Below are 14,536 nucleotides of genomic sequence, written 5' to 3' on the forward strand. Positions count from 1 at the left end.
ACTTAAGAAGTAAAGACTTAATAAGGTCCTGAACTAAAGATGTTGCAGAGGAGGTGGTCCCTTCCAAGTGGTTCTTCATCTGAACTTTTGTCCTGCTTCAGTTCAGATTAAGCCTTCTCTTCACTGATTGTATAAGTCTGTCCAGGTGAATGTTTTGGAGTTGCAAAAAAGCACTGATCTTATGGGAGAGACCTCATTTCAGTCACTCCCAAGCGTTAGAGCCAGGCCTTCTCAAATACATGGTTTAAGAAATGTGAGGATGAACACTCCTCCCTTGTTTTTCAATAGAACAAATTAGGTCTTAGAGCAACAAGGACAAGTTTGTCAGACCAAGTAGGAGAAAGCCAGCTCTAAGGAGAGAGTTGATGAGATTGGTAGCACAGAGGTGAGGGTACTGTTTCTTGTTTTAAAGTAACTTCCCTTCATCAGATGAAATGTTGACATTATCTGTATTTCTGGGGTCTGTGTTCTTTTTACCAGGGAGAATGTAGTGTCTCTTGATTGTCATCGTGTAAAGAGCGCTCAGTGTAAAGAGCTGCTCAATTTATGACCTTAATTCTTGGTGAAGGTGTTCTGTTCCTGCTTTGCATTCACCTTGCTGGTCCTTGGTAATTCATGAAGCCATCCTGAATGCAGATGATCTTTCTTGTGGATCTGGAGAGCTATTTGCAGAGGAGGTTTTACCATCCTGAAGTGAATGGAGGAAGTCATAAGTTTTCTCATATAGTCTGAAAAAGTTCTGCTGCAGGCTATAAGTAAGATCCCTCTCTGATAAAAAAGGAAAAGTTTGTCCCTTTAGAGTGCTGGCAATGATTTGAAGCATAGGTTGTGCTTGAATCTAAATCATATTGTCTTCTCTGATAGCAGAAGTTCGTGTTACAGCTCTGTATCTCCTCTTTCAAGTTTGCCCAGGCTGCTGTAGTTACCTATTGGGTATCTGCAGCATGGGGGAGCTCAGTGGTTGTGACCATTTTCAGTAGTCAGGGAGTGGCTGCACAGTGCCCCAGCTCTTGTACCCCTTCAGTGCATTGTGCAATATAAGGACATTTCAGATTTTGGCAAATGAGTCCCCTTTCTTGGTCTTGTTCTTTCCTTGTTCTCAGTATTGTTTTCTTTGTCTCTTTTGCCCCTCTTTGACTTTACTGCTTTTACTTTCTGACTTTTCTTTCCCCTTGCCTAGAACTATTATGTTAAAAAGCTATGCATAATAGACTCTGATTTCGCTTATTTGGAGATTACCTGTCAGAGCTGTTACACGGCTGAACCACACATCTATCTTGATGTTAGTCCCTAACTCAGGAAGAAAAATTCTTGATCAAAAGGAAACCCAGTGTATTTTCTCTCCCTATTTACACTGAACATAACAGAGTCCAAAAAATCCATGAATGGAGACAAGTGAGAACAAACAGAACAAGTTGTCAAGGCAGATGGAATGCCGTACTTCGGTGGAGAAGCCTGTGTGCAAATCCTGGAAGATTATTATTTTAAGCAAGTCCAAAGATGACATTAGCTTTAATAATTTCTACTTAATTTGACATAATGATTCCATGCAAATATCATTTACATCAGAACTAGCAGACTGATTTACTGTGAAACTACCTGCACTTCAGAAGCTTTGACTCATAGTGTACATCTTTTTTTTTTATTATTATTTTTCATATCTTTCTGGCATCTGGCAATCGATGATTGAGATTTTGTTTTCACATATGTTGCGCAAGAGGAGTTCAGGATGTGTAGTTGTTTAGCATCAGGCGTATGTGCTTTAATTCTCACTTCCAGTGGTAAAACAGTCTGTCATATTTTTAAAGAGAATAGAAATCAGAGCCTACTGTGTGTTTCGTGTTTGTTTCAGGGGGATAGCCTTTTCAGTTTTCTACTTTCCATTTTTTAAATCCTTTTAATGGTTTTATTAACATCCCAGATGAGTATTTTTATGGTTCTTTCAGTGTTATCATTAGGTTCAAATTATAATAGGCCATGTTTTCTAGGAAGTACACAGACAAGCTGATGACTGTAGCCCTTTCACTACAAAATTATGTCAACTTATAATTTAAATAAATAGCTTCAGATGATTGAAAGATGTACATGGTCTTGCCTCAATTTGATTGATAACATGTGACTCTAAACCAACTAGTTCTGTGATATGTCAATATTTTTATGGTCTTCAGTATTGTATTTTCAACTTTCAAGTATATTTGCACTTCCAGGTGACTTACTGGCTGGTTTACTGATTTTGTTTGGATGTGGAATTCCTGATTTGCCTTCATATTTACCTGGTTTGCCAGGACAGTTGAAATAGCAGTGTTTGAATTTGATCAAGCTTATTTGTTATATGTGGTTTATTAATTGAGTAACCTCAACTAGTAAATGTATGTGTACAAATGCCTGTATTCATTATTACGATCAGAAAAGATTTTGGCACATTTTTTTCTCCTAGCACTAACAGGTCTGAGTGCATCATTTAAATGGGTGCAGTCATTTTCATTTAAGGGAAAATTAACTTTTCTTCCATCTGCCATTGTTCCCTAAAGAGGATTGTAATACGGTCAGTGAAATGCTAAGAAGGTTAAAGAAAAATTATGTTAACCTCAAAGGAGGGAATGTCTTATTTATGGCCTAACCTTGTAATTATCCTGCAAAAACAAATACGAGGGGCGGGAGGAGGGAACCTCTTCCTTCTGCCCAACTTCCACCTCCCCTTACTCTCTCTGTCACTCCTGGCAGTGTAACTAATGGCCATATCTGGATCCAGCCCTCCCCACCTCCGCTCTGCTGACATCATAAATTATCCAGATCTAAATGGACAACATTCATTAGCTGTGCACTTTACAGAAAGAGCCAGCTCAGGAGCTAAGCACTCGCCCATTTTTATTAACAGTTAAAAAGCTCCTTGCTGTCACGGAAAGGGGAGGTTGGAAGAGGTACAATGGAGGACAGTGCCACAGAGCTAATAAATAAAAATAATAACTATTACCATTGGTTGAGTGACCCGGGGAGAAGAGCACTACCAAGCCATTTGTTGTTCCCTTTCACTTGTCAACAGCAGTGGCTTAAAAGCCTTCGCCATTGTTCAGGGCCTAATAGCACCTGTTGGGAAGATAGGAAGACAGCTGTCAAAAAAAAAAACCACAAAAAAACAAAAAAAAACCCACCCTAACAAAAAAAAAAAAAAAGGAAAAAAAACCAAACCCAGCGTGGGGGAGGAGGGTGGAAACTGGTGGTTAGTTAAGTAACGTGCACTTTAGTGCAGCTGCAGCAGGACTTGTCATGATTTCCATTTGGAAGTGTCTTCCACCCCTAGCCAGCCCAGCCAGGCACCAGAAGAGTCCCAGTGCTGGCCCATGGGTGCCTGTTCTGAGGGCAGTGATAGCTACCCAAGGAAACCCGAAACCCTAAACCAGGCTTCATCAGCGGAAGTAGTGGCTTTGTGCCACAAGTGCTTGTTTCACTTTGTTTTGCTGCTTTGTTTCTCTTTTTATTGCTATCTTGTGTTGATAAATAAGTCTTCTCTTCCCTCTTTGTCAAGGTAAAGGCCACATGTAAGGAGAGCCAAGAAGGAGCCCTAGGTATCAACAGCTCCCTTTGCAGCTGATCATCTGAAGGCCAGAGCTGTGTGCTTTTTGGTGGTGGGAAATAATGACTGTGGCAAGGGCTGAAAGACAGGCTATTTAGAAGATTGTCTCCTCAGCTTCATCACATACAGTGCTTGCTTTTGTCATTTTCAGGAAAATGATGATCACTTCAGGACTCTTTTTTTTTTTTTTTCCATTAAAAAAAAAAAAAAGTTGCTTTGTGATTTTTGGGTAAGAATGCTGTAGTAAATTGCATGTGAAGGGTTACATTGTTGCTGTTCAGTTTAGGATTTAAGAAGTAGAGTGGTTGAGATTCAGAAGGATTTCCTTGAAATTCTAGCCAAACACTGTAGTTCTCAGTTTATGTTTTATGGTTATTTAGATTATAGACTTTTTTACTCTCTTCGCGTTTTGTTTTAGGTTGTTGTTGAGAAAGCATTTAATTACTTAAAAAAGAGACAGGTCAGCAAAAAAAATCTTTTCTGTCAAAAGATAAACCATGGAATCTCTCTAGAACATCTTTAATGATGTGTCAATGCCCATAAAAAGTTATTGTATAGTCATCTCATTTAATGCTTTTTTGAAGCCCTCTTGCTTATTAAGGATGTGCTGAAGATTGGATATAAGGAAGAAGCTCTTTAGGGGTGGTGAGGCACCAGAATGGGTTGCCCAGGGAAGTTGTGAATGCTCCATCCCTGGCGGTGATCAAGGCCGGGTTGGACAGAGCCTTGGGGGACATGGTTTAGTGTGAGGTGTCCCTGCCCATGGCAGGGGGACTGGAACTCAATGATCTTAAGGTCCTTTCCAACCCTAACTATTCTATGATTCTATGAAAATTAACAAACCAAAAACATTGCCCTCTGTTAATATTAACAAGATATTATTGCCCTTTAATTAGAAACTGGCACTGCTGGCAGCAGTAATAGAAAAATATATAGTTCTAGCAGAGTATCTCTGTCCAACTGAGACAGAAAAATAAAACTGAAGTGAAATGTAATGGTATTTAATTCCAGATGTGTCTCTGTTTTTATGTTGTTACTCTTGAAATAGTCTCTGGAAATATTAAAACATCTTTGTGGTTTCAGAATTTCAGTGAAGCTCAGGCTTGGTATAGTGCCTCCTTCTGTCAACTGACACAGGTTTTTTTGCTGGATGGACCACTCCTGAGAAAATCAATTCCTTCTTTCATTTAGAGTTGCCTGGAATTAAAGAGGCATTAGGAAGTTGTAGAACACAGATTGTCAAAATTCATTTTTTCAGGCGTAAGAGAGGGTTATTTATTTTACTGTTACCCTTCTTTTCACAAGGATTCCTACTGGTATAGTATCAATGTAAAAGGTAAAGATTGCTGCTCAGGCGTTTGAAAGTGAGTTACTGCATTTTCTGTGTTAATTTTATTTATTTATGTATTTATGTATTTATTTATTTATTTATTAGTATCAGGAAAGCCTGGGGACATTTTTGAAATTTAACATACCTTTTTTAAAGCTTGGTAAGGTTAAATAACTTGGGTTCTTCTTACTTGCTAATTTAATTAGGGGTGAAGAAGACAGTGGTAGTGGGAACTCAGGATCATTCTAGTGATCATGTATGCTGGAAAAGATGTTCCAGCAACAGTTGCGCCAGTGAAATGATGCATTTGGCAGAACGCGTTCATCATCTTCTCTTTCAGCCAATTCACTGGCCTGGATCTCCAAAGGCAGTCAGAGCCCAATTCCTTTCCAGAATGAGATTTATGCTCCTAAATGCCTTTGGGAATCCAGAGCCCTGAGTCCCAACAAATTTCAGCGACAAAAAATATATTGTCCTGTGCATGGCATCCAGTGCTGTTCATAGTGCCTCAGCGTGCCCTTCTCTGAGAGACACACATAGTAACTCTGCTGCAGAAATGGGAAAGGCAGAGATTGAGTCAATTCCTGAACTGGCCATACCCTACTATCTGTTTGCAAGGACAAGGATTTAGATGGAGGGTAGCTGAGCAGTGGCTACAAACTATGCTGTTCTGGTGTTTCTTTAGAATAATTAAGGGGGCTGCAATTAAGGCAGCCCCATCTCCATACAAACCTGCAGCAATCAGCCATGGCTCGAGACTTGATGTGGAAGGCCACATTCATGGAGATGTGCGTGGAGGACACCACTGTGCAGCTGCCCTGGCACACAAATATGAATGCCACCCCTCGAAGAGTGGAACAGGAGGCAACTGCCATATAGGAGCTTGCAAGTCAAGATTATTATTATTTAGAGGGTAATCAATGTACATTTAGTAACCTTCATGGAGTCTGTTGTCACTAGGGTATGTAAGGCAATGGAGTATGTACTCTACAAGTTAGCATGCTGGAAATAACAGGAATTGAGCTCAAATTCCCGGTTGTTTCTGAGGTGAAAGCAGGGATGCAGTCTTGCTCCCTGACTCAACGCTGTGTTTGTAAAAGAAGTGGTTTGGGTATGCAGGCCTCAGAAGGGCTTTGTGGACATTTTATTGATGTAGGCATTGTCAGTCCAGAAGAGTGTATGACAGACAGACTTTCAGAAATACCAGAACTTTTCATGTTCTGAAGGCAGATTCTGTACCGAAGCTGAAATAAAGGGAATGGAGGCAGAGAAAATCTTGACTGTTGTCTGTGTAAACCCAGAATGAACATAGACTCTGCTACTGGGAAACTGAAGGGCTGGCAAAAGTTATTACATGACAGGCTTGATTTCTTTGCATTGTACATGTCATATCTGGAATGTGAGACTGACTGCTTCTGGAGTAGGTGACCATTTGTGGAAACAAGACAGACTGAAAAGTACACAGCTAACAGTGCCAGTTCCAGTGCATTCAGGTGATGGAAACTATAAAAACTTCAGACAATAGCCTGACTGTTCCTGAGGGTGTACTTGAATGAGATGCTGGTTTTGGCCACAAACCTAGCCTAAGAAGTCTTCATGCCCTCTGCCTGTCCTGCTTAGCCATGCGGTCCTGCCTTGTGCTGTGGTTTGCTGGCTCCTTGCTTACGTCCTAAGGGATAATTAGTTCAACAACTGGTAGTGTAGTGTATCTGAAGACTACTCTAACTTTTTCTTCCTAATAAACACCCTTGTTAGGTAACTTTCTCGTAAGACTGGCAATATGCATTGGTAAGCAGTTGTAAAAATAACTGCTTGTATATTTGTAGATAGAGTAAAATGTTTTCAGTGGCATTCACAGATTGCTGATTTTGATTTTAAAATCTTGGATAATTTATTTATTGTGCTATGGAATCTTTTCTGGCTATGTGAATTATTTTTTTTAGCACAAGAAGCAGTATGCTTGTGCCAGAAATCACAATAAAAATGTCTTATCATTCATACAGTGTATACTTCATTAATGCAGCACGATGGGTATTGCAAAAGAGAGCCAGCAAACTTGAAAACAACTGTTGTATTATTAAGCATACACAAAACTATGCAAGTATGTGTGACAAGAATACTACAGTAACCTGATGTCATTGTGCACCACAGGTAACTATGGTCACCTGTGGATACAGAAGTTTTGTCCTCTGAAATAAAATGCCATGGGAGCTAACACGTGGCTGGGGTAGAACTGGAGATTCAAAAAGCAGGAAGGCTGGTTATCCCTGCCAGAGAAAGGAGCTTTTTAGTAGGTTTGGAAGCCATGCATGGACATATGTAGCCCAGCTGTTTTCTGCACAGTGGTTGTGATGGAGCGGTGTAGTAAGAGTCATACTATGATGTGCTAGCCAGAGCACCACAGCATGCTAACGTCTCATTGAAACTTGACTATTTCATTTGGCTTTGTGAGTTTGTGCCCGAAGACCAAGTATTAAAAAAAAAAAAAACCAACAAAACCTAAAAACCCAACAGCACTCTGCTTCCTGCCCAGTCAGAGAAGCCCCTGTAGGTCTGCACTTAGCACCACATCTCTGCATATCACACCCAAGCAACTATGTCCTACATTTGAATAATATTTACATTTTATAGAGGTGTTTTCTTGTGTCTTCTCTGAAAGTTTAGAATGCTTTTAGACTGGTGAAAAATTGCAGTACTTCCTGGAAGGCAAGAGAAAAATGTATGTTGTGTGGTCTTTGATTTCCAAATTTAAATACATTCTGTGTTGTGCCTGCTCATGATTCATAGTGTCTTGCCTAGCTGCAAGTAGTTCCCTAAAAGCATGATTCTGTTGATGGAGAACCATATGCGTATGCAGATGCTGTGTGTCTATGTAACCTGCTGATACCAACCATTTCTTCATAATAGTTGCTTTATTTTCTTTGCTAGGAAAATTGTTTTTGATTTTGTATAGATAAGACCTTTGTAATAAAAAGTGGGTGCATAAAAAGAGAAATTTCTTGTGTTTATGTATGTGTTTGTCTGCTCTTTTAAAGGAAAAGTGGAAATCTGCCCTTAATCTTGTTTCCTGATTTAAACCAGAAAGGGTTTATTGTGGTACATGAGGGCAGAATAGAGTGCCAGTGGGGTGGCATTTTGATGGGTGAGGGTTGTAGAAACAGGGAGTGGAGTTGTGGCCGACAGGTATAACGTACTTATGACCGTGGCAGAAGGGTGAACATTGGATGCCAGCTCAGTATTTGCCAGCTCTTTCATAATATAAGGGAAGGTGCTTGCCAGAAGTGGAAGGTATATCAGCCAGTGCTAAAGTTTATTCATGATTGTTTCTGCCGACCAAATACTCCTTCCTCTAGGAATGACATGTGTTGGCAGGGAATGTCTGGTGGTCTGGCTGTGTATTGAGCAACTCCTGGCTTCTCTCCACTCTGCTACACTTCATGTCATCATCCTTGCTGAGGCCAAGCATCTTTCTTTTACTTTCTTCTAAGGAGTCTTTCATCCCAAGACAAAGCTATTCACAGTAGTTACAGGGAAGGGATCACTTCAGGCATCTCCTTGAGAGAGCACCCATGCTCAGACATCCAGACACCATGCAAGTGGGAGGCTCTGGGACTCATTGTGCCTCTAACTTGTGGCTGACTTATATCAGCCCCCTTCCCTTTTATCGTGGTTTTCTCTTCTTTGTAATGTCAGAGCTTCTCTTTTCCCTTTCCTTTTCAAATATGTCTCTTATGGAAGTGCCTCATGTGGAGAACCCCCATCCCGCACCTTGTTACAGCATGATGGCGTTACATGCCTTTCTCTGGAAGCAGGCAGCTGTATGAGACTGGGGTTTGCTTTCAGTAAATAATCAGCAGGAGCAGAAAGAGGTAATAGGAAGAGATTTGGCAGTGAAGACCATTCTAAGCTTTTATAAGTGGATTTCTAGGACTGTGACCCTGGAGCATGGATTGAAAAGAGCTACCAGAGAGGTTAGGCCTGCAGGGAACGCTGTGCTGTGGGACTGCGGTTTTTGGAAGGCTGCCGAGGCAGGTTCAGGTACATGTGCATCTGGACTGCCACTGAACTGAAAGTAGGATTAGGTCACTCCCAAAGGGGAGTTACAATGCCTGAAAAATTAACACAACTTCTGGAAGTAGACTAAATTAAATAGAAGTCTAGCAGACAGTGCTAAAAATGGTACCTCTTGCCACGGCTTTGTAGCTGTGGTCACTTCCTGGAAACAAACCGCTCCCTTCTCAGTGTGAAAACTTTCCATCTTTGAAGGAAATAAGTCAATGAAGCTGTGTTTAAACATCAAATACATAAGTAGAGGGACAGTGGCATGCTTGTTAGAATACAAAAACTTAAGATTCAAAAGCAATTTTATGTTAATTTACATAGATGCTTTGCTTTCCAGTAGTCAGAGCAATTCAGCGTATGTATATGCATGCCCAGCCACGCACAGATTGATGCACATGTGCACATCAGAGCAGCTAACATGGGACTGTGGCACCACCGAGAAAGTGGTTTAATTCCATGCGCTAAAGGCCTGCATGAGAATTACTGGCTGCTGGCATCAGTCTCCAGGCCTCATTGTCGTTGATGAGGGAGTCAGCCTCCATGGTGCTTGGCATGGAGGCAGGGAAGGAGGGAAAGGAGGGGGGAGAGAGGAAGAGTGACAGGGCCAGTGGGCCCCAAGGAGCCAGCATGCTGCTGGCACACTTGGGGGGCTGTTCACCAGTGGGTGCTGCCATATGCAGTAGTGCAAAGCAGCACATGCAAGCAACAGAGGCAAGGGTGATACAAGGAAAACAAAATGCATCCTAAATATCTTCGGAAAGAGCTAATCACTGATAAAGATGTTGAATAGATATGGCAGAAATAATTTTTGTGGATTAATTTGTATATTAATTCAGTAAGTTTCTTCTTCAGCATTTACTTAATGATTCCTGTTACTCTTTCCATCTCATTGTCTTTCTCTTTGGTGTCCTACCCGTAATCCTCTTCTGTAACAACACTTAACACTTTTCATAGTGTTTCTGGAACAAAAATGTTTCCCAAACGTTAATGAATTACTGTTCACAAACAAGCCCTGAACAACTCTTTTGTAGATGTATTCATACTGTGCTGTGGATAGACTTGGAATTGTTTTACTGCATGCCTTACGACCTGTGTTGCCAATAAGTAATGGGGGTTATTCTTAGCTCAAGTGGGGCTCAGAAGAAGAAGCAGAGCTAATCTTGGGCTCCTCTCAAAGACTGAATTAGGAGACATTCTGAATAACCGTGATACTCAGAATGGCAGAGCACACCCATGTATAGCTTTTTTGGACATACAATTACAGATTATCATAATACATAGCTGTCCTGATGCATATCCAGAATCTGTCACAGTATAGCTCAGAGTTTGGATGCAAGAATGTTGTTCTGGTGAATCCAAGAGGGGGAGAGTAAGTTGTCGGAGAAGGGAGCAGAAATAGCAGCTCCTGTGTGCAGGCCACTTTTCCCAATTTCAAGTTGCACATTATATATGCAAGCATTAAAAGTTTTACTGACTTCCTAATGAATCCGGAGAACGATTTTGCAAACAAGATACAATGTTTATTTATTTTCTTAATTTGGGAGCATTATCTTCCCAATGAAGTCCAAAAGAAAACCTGAACAAAAGATGACTGTGTTTCTGTATAATTCATGAAAGCTCTGCAGTTCTAACCTTATAAACAGTTATTTAAGATGTGTAAATTTAAAATCTTTTTTTTTTTAATGGTGTACATAAATGACATAATAGATGTCTGTTTCCACGATAGTGTGCATAGTGTACTTCACAAGCAGTTACCGCAATGTGATAGGTGGGGTATTTTATGTAAGTATGTAAGTATAATATGCTAACACAGTATGTAATAGAATTAAACAAACTGTAATTGAATACAGCTCTTTAGCTGTATAAAGCTATAGGGGTGGGGAAGCTATTGTCTTTCAGAATTAAAGTTCTTTTTAAGTATTAGCAGAAGGACGATTACTTGCTCATTCTGTATCAAAATTCTGTTGAAGTGCTTTATGTAAAAATTGCAGTCCAACTGAGGGGAGGTTTGAAACTAAGTTAGGACATCAATTAAATATGATTACATGGGTTTTTCTAAAGGGAAAAATCTATATAATATTATTTAAAATAGTTAACATACAGTATTTCAACAGGGGAAGCACTGATTAGATCACTACAATCTATTTTCTGCCACCGGGATTGCTGAGGGGCTTATAATTGTGTTAAATTTTCATATTACTCATATTCACACATTAATGAACAGATGCATTGTTACTATTGGGATTTTGCCATTTGGCCTTTCACATCTCTAATCATGATTTCCTACTGAGATCTTTACCGTTCTCGCAGAAATTCAAGGCATTGATACACGGCCGTCCGCCGCATTCATTACTCTCCGCTTGTTTGCCGCAGCAAGCTCTCCCGGCACCATCACCGGAGGACTCAGGTTGCAGGGACTCTCATTTGTAACTCGAGTCCCGCGGCTGGGGACTCTGCCGCTAAGGCGGCGAATTGGCACTGACAAAGCTACTGTCACCCCCTTTTCCCCTCTACACCTCGCTAAAGTAACCCCGAGCCCCGACCCGGCGCCGCTCCCCGAGCGGCAGCAGCGGTGGCTCGGCGCGGTCCGGCGCGGCGGGGCGGGGGCAGGCAAGGAGGCAGGGAAGCAGGCAGGGAGTCAGCCCCGGCGCAGCAGGGCCCTGGCAGCCCCGGCGAGCGGCTACTGTTGCTTTAACGCGGCAAGTTGGACAGAAGACTTCTGTTCCTTTACGAGCGCACCACGGCGAATATTTTGTCTAGCTGCAGGGGAAAAGCTTTGTCGCGGGCTTTGCTTGACAATAGACTTAAAAGTAAGGCGGGCTGCTTTTGGTGCCCGGAGGCTCTGGAACCTATTGTCAGACCCCAGTGGATTTCTATGGCCGCATTCCTGCTTTGCAAAGGTTTGTTAGCTTTTCCTGACTGACAGCCCTCAGCCGCAAATACCGCATTTACTCTGGCCTGTTTAGAGGCTACTCGAGAATTTTGTAGAAAAGCGCAAGGAAGACAATATAAGGAAAGAATAATAAAAGGGGGGCAAGTGGCGGCATTTATTTCACGTAGGTTTGGAAGAACGGCTCCCTTCGTAAAGGCTCGCAGGGGACGTACAAACTTGAGTTGTGCAAGTGCCGAGAGCACGGGAGCATCTCCGCATGGCCAGCCCCGGCACGAGGATGTTCATTGCACCGCCGGTCTCCCATCCTATTCCTTCGGCTTCAGTGGCAGTATAGAGGTTCTATCAGAAAACTTGAGCTCAGGCAGTCAACCCCGGTGATCGGGTGCGCGGTGTGCTGAAGGAGCAACCAGTCCTGCGAGAGCCTGCCGCTCGCAGAGCAGGAGCACACGCGTGTACAGGAGGAAACTGGAGGGTTGTAACGTATATAACAATGTTAGGGAAGGGGGGGAATCTCCCCTGCTGCCAATGGGACCCGCTATTGCAACACCGGCAAATGAGCGGGGGGGGGGTGCTGGAAAGCGTGCCCCCGCCGCTGTAGTTAGTTATGCGTTACTGTAACACTGAGTGAGGCTGGTTTAACGGGAGTTTGGGCTCTTACGGGTGTGAGAGATGCTTTGCAAAGCGAGAGAAAGACCGTGAGTGCGGGCGGGACCTGGCGAACCTCTCAAACATATTCCATCCATCCCCCCCCCCCCCCCCCCCGGAAACCCTCGGCGGAGCTTCAAGGTGTGGCTTCAGAGTAAAGGGAGGAGGAATTAGTCAAACAAGATAATGAAGGTTGCTCGTAATGGTTTTTACTGTGGGGAAAATTAACCAGTTGCTAATAATTGTATGGTCTCTAGGCCAGACGGTCCCTTTGATAAGTTAACATGTACTCCCTTTATGCTCCTAGTAGGGGGTAAACAAATGCCTGAACAAATACAAATACACATAAACACCGATGTGGAGAATAGTAGTATATGTCTTAGATCCAGATAATAAGTGTGGGTATTGTTATTTAGATGGCGCATACTGGGACACTTATCTTTTAGTACACTCCATTTTCGAACTGAATGCAGTGCTAATCGTGGGATTGAAAGCTATTGTAATTGTGTACCCATCTAAATGCTGACAAGAATATACAATTACATTGTTTGGAATTGAGTTTAATGTTCTCTGAATTTTATTAGCATTTATATTTACTTATGCATTAAAATTCCATACAAAGAGGGGTCAAAATACAAGAGTTATAAATATCAGACCTATCCACACCCTCGCTGCATTTTGCCTGAAAATGCTGAACAAATTTATTTTATTTTATTTTATTTTATTTTTAAAGGGAGCGATAGAATCTGAAATGAGCAAATAATGGGTTTCCATTCTAAGCAGTGCCTTTTCTCCCTCTGGATTTTGCAATCTTTTAAAGCTTTTTTCATACCCAACTTTTTATTATTATTTATAATGTGCGTGTTACCGGAAAATCTTTCCACAGTATGCTTACCACCACACGATGTTTAAACACACATTATAAAGTGGATGTGATTGTAAAGGCTCAGAGGGATATAATTACATGTAGCAGATTTAGGAGCTAATTCTTTGCTTCTCTCTCTCTTTCTCTCTCCCTCTCTCTTTACTCTGCATTTTATCAACATAATTATTTTTTGACTGCAGACTAACACCCAGACATTGACAGGCATCCATTATAGGCAGCAACTTGCTCACCAAATTGAAAAACAATGAACTGCAGGTTTATATGTGCCCATTGTCATACAGAATTACCGGGGCTTTGTTCCATCAGAGGAAAAAGCTAATGGTTTTGAAACAGCAGGTGACAAAACACTTTTTTTTTTTTCCCCTCCCTTCTTATCAGTTTGTTGATGAAGTCATTACGAACTGGGGCCCAGAATAGGGTTGGCCTTATTTTTAGCAGATAGACTTTTAATGAGTTCTATTGTGAAGACACTCATGTTGATTTGCTTCCATTTCTTTCCCCCCCCCCCCCCGCCCCCCTCAGAAACACCCAGTATTGAAAAGCTACTATCAAAGGACTGGAAAGACAAGCTTCTTGCCATGGGATCAGGGAACTTTGGAGAAATAAAAGGTAATGCTGTTTCCGTGCTAAAGCAATTTGAGAATGAATATGCAGATATCACTGGCTTTAATGGAACTTTGTTTGCTCCTCTTCCCCTCCCCTTGGAACATCATCGTTTGGGCCTTAAATGAAATGTATGCTCTCCATCTGTGCTAATAGAAATAAATGAAATGTTATATTACCCTAAGTGAATGAACTTACGTAAAGCTTTTGTTGCATGTATCGTTCTGTGTTATAAGAAGACATGTCCTATTGCAGGATTGGGGAAAAAAAAAGAAGTCAATTCACATATCAAACACAGGCTTATGTGGTATCAGAGTATAGCAGAGCTCAGCTTCTGAAATCTGAGGCTGATCATAAGTCCTTTTTTTAATTTCTGGACAGATTTTGGTGATGTAATTTTTAATTTTTTTTTACTTCTTTGCACATAAGAGGAAAAAAAAAAAAAGACCGAAGTTTGTGTAATGATACCTCTAGGTACCAAAATTAGTCAGTGCAGATTTTAAAACACAGCGTACAACATCTGTGCACTAAAGCATGTTCTTT

At 41.4% G+C, this 14,536-nt stretch overlaps 1 protein-coding gene across 21 annotated transcripts in view; it reads left to right on the plus strand.

Annotated features, from left to right (window-relative positions):
• SOX5 (SRY-box transcription factor 5) overlaps window positions 1-14,536 on the plus strand; it is a 639,441-nt gene that overhangs the window by 465,351 nt on the left and 159,554 nt on the right. For 19 of the 21 annotated variants that reach the window (XM_061353703.1, XM_061353706.1, XM_061353704.1 and 16 more), the window contains one exon: window positions 13,913-13,999. The exons of the other annotated variants lie outside the window; for them this stretch is intronic. In XM_061353703.1, the coding sequence (XP_061209687.1) occupies window positions 13,913-13,999 (87 nt within the window). The remainder of the gene's footprint in view (window positions 1-13,912; window positions 14,000-14,536) is intronic. 21 annotated transcript variants of the gene reach the window in all.

This window comes from Neopsephotus bourkii, unplaced genomic scaffold (assembly GCF_033783945.1).
Source record: "Neopsephotus bourkii isolate Nb327-2 ecotype Australia unplaced genomic scaffold, CSIRO-AGI_Nbou_v1 NB_690, whole genome shotgun sequence".
Lineage (NCBI taxonomy): Eukaryota > Metazoa > Chordata > Aves > Psittaciformes > Psittacidae > Neopsephotus > Neopsephotus bourkii.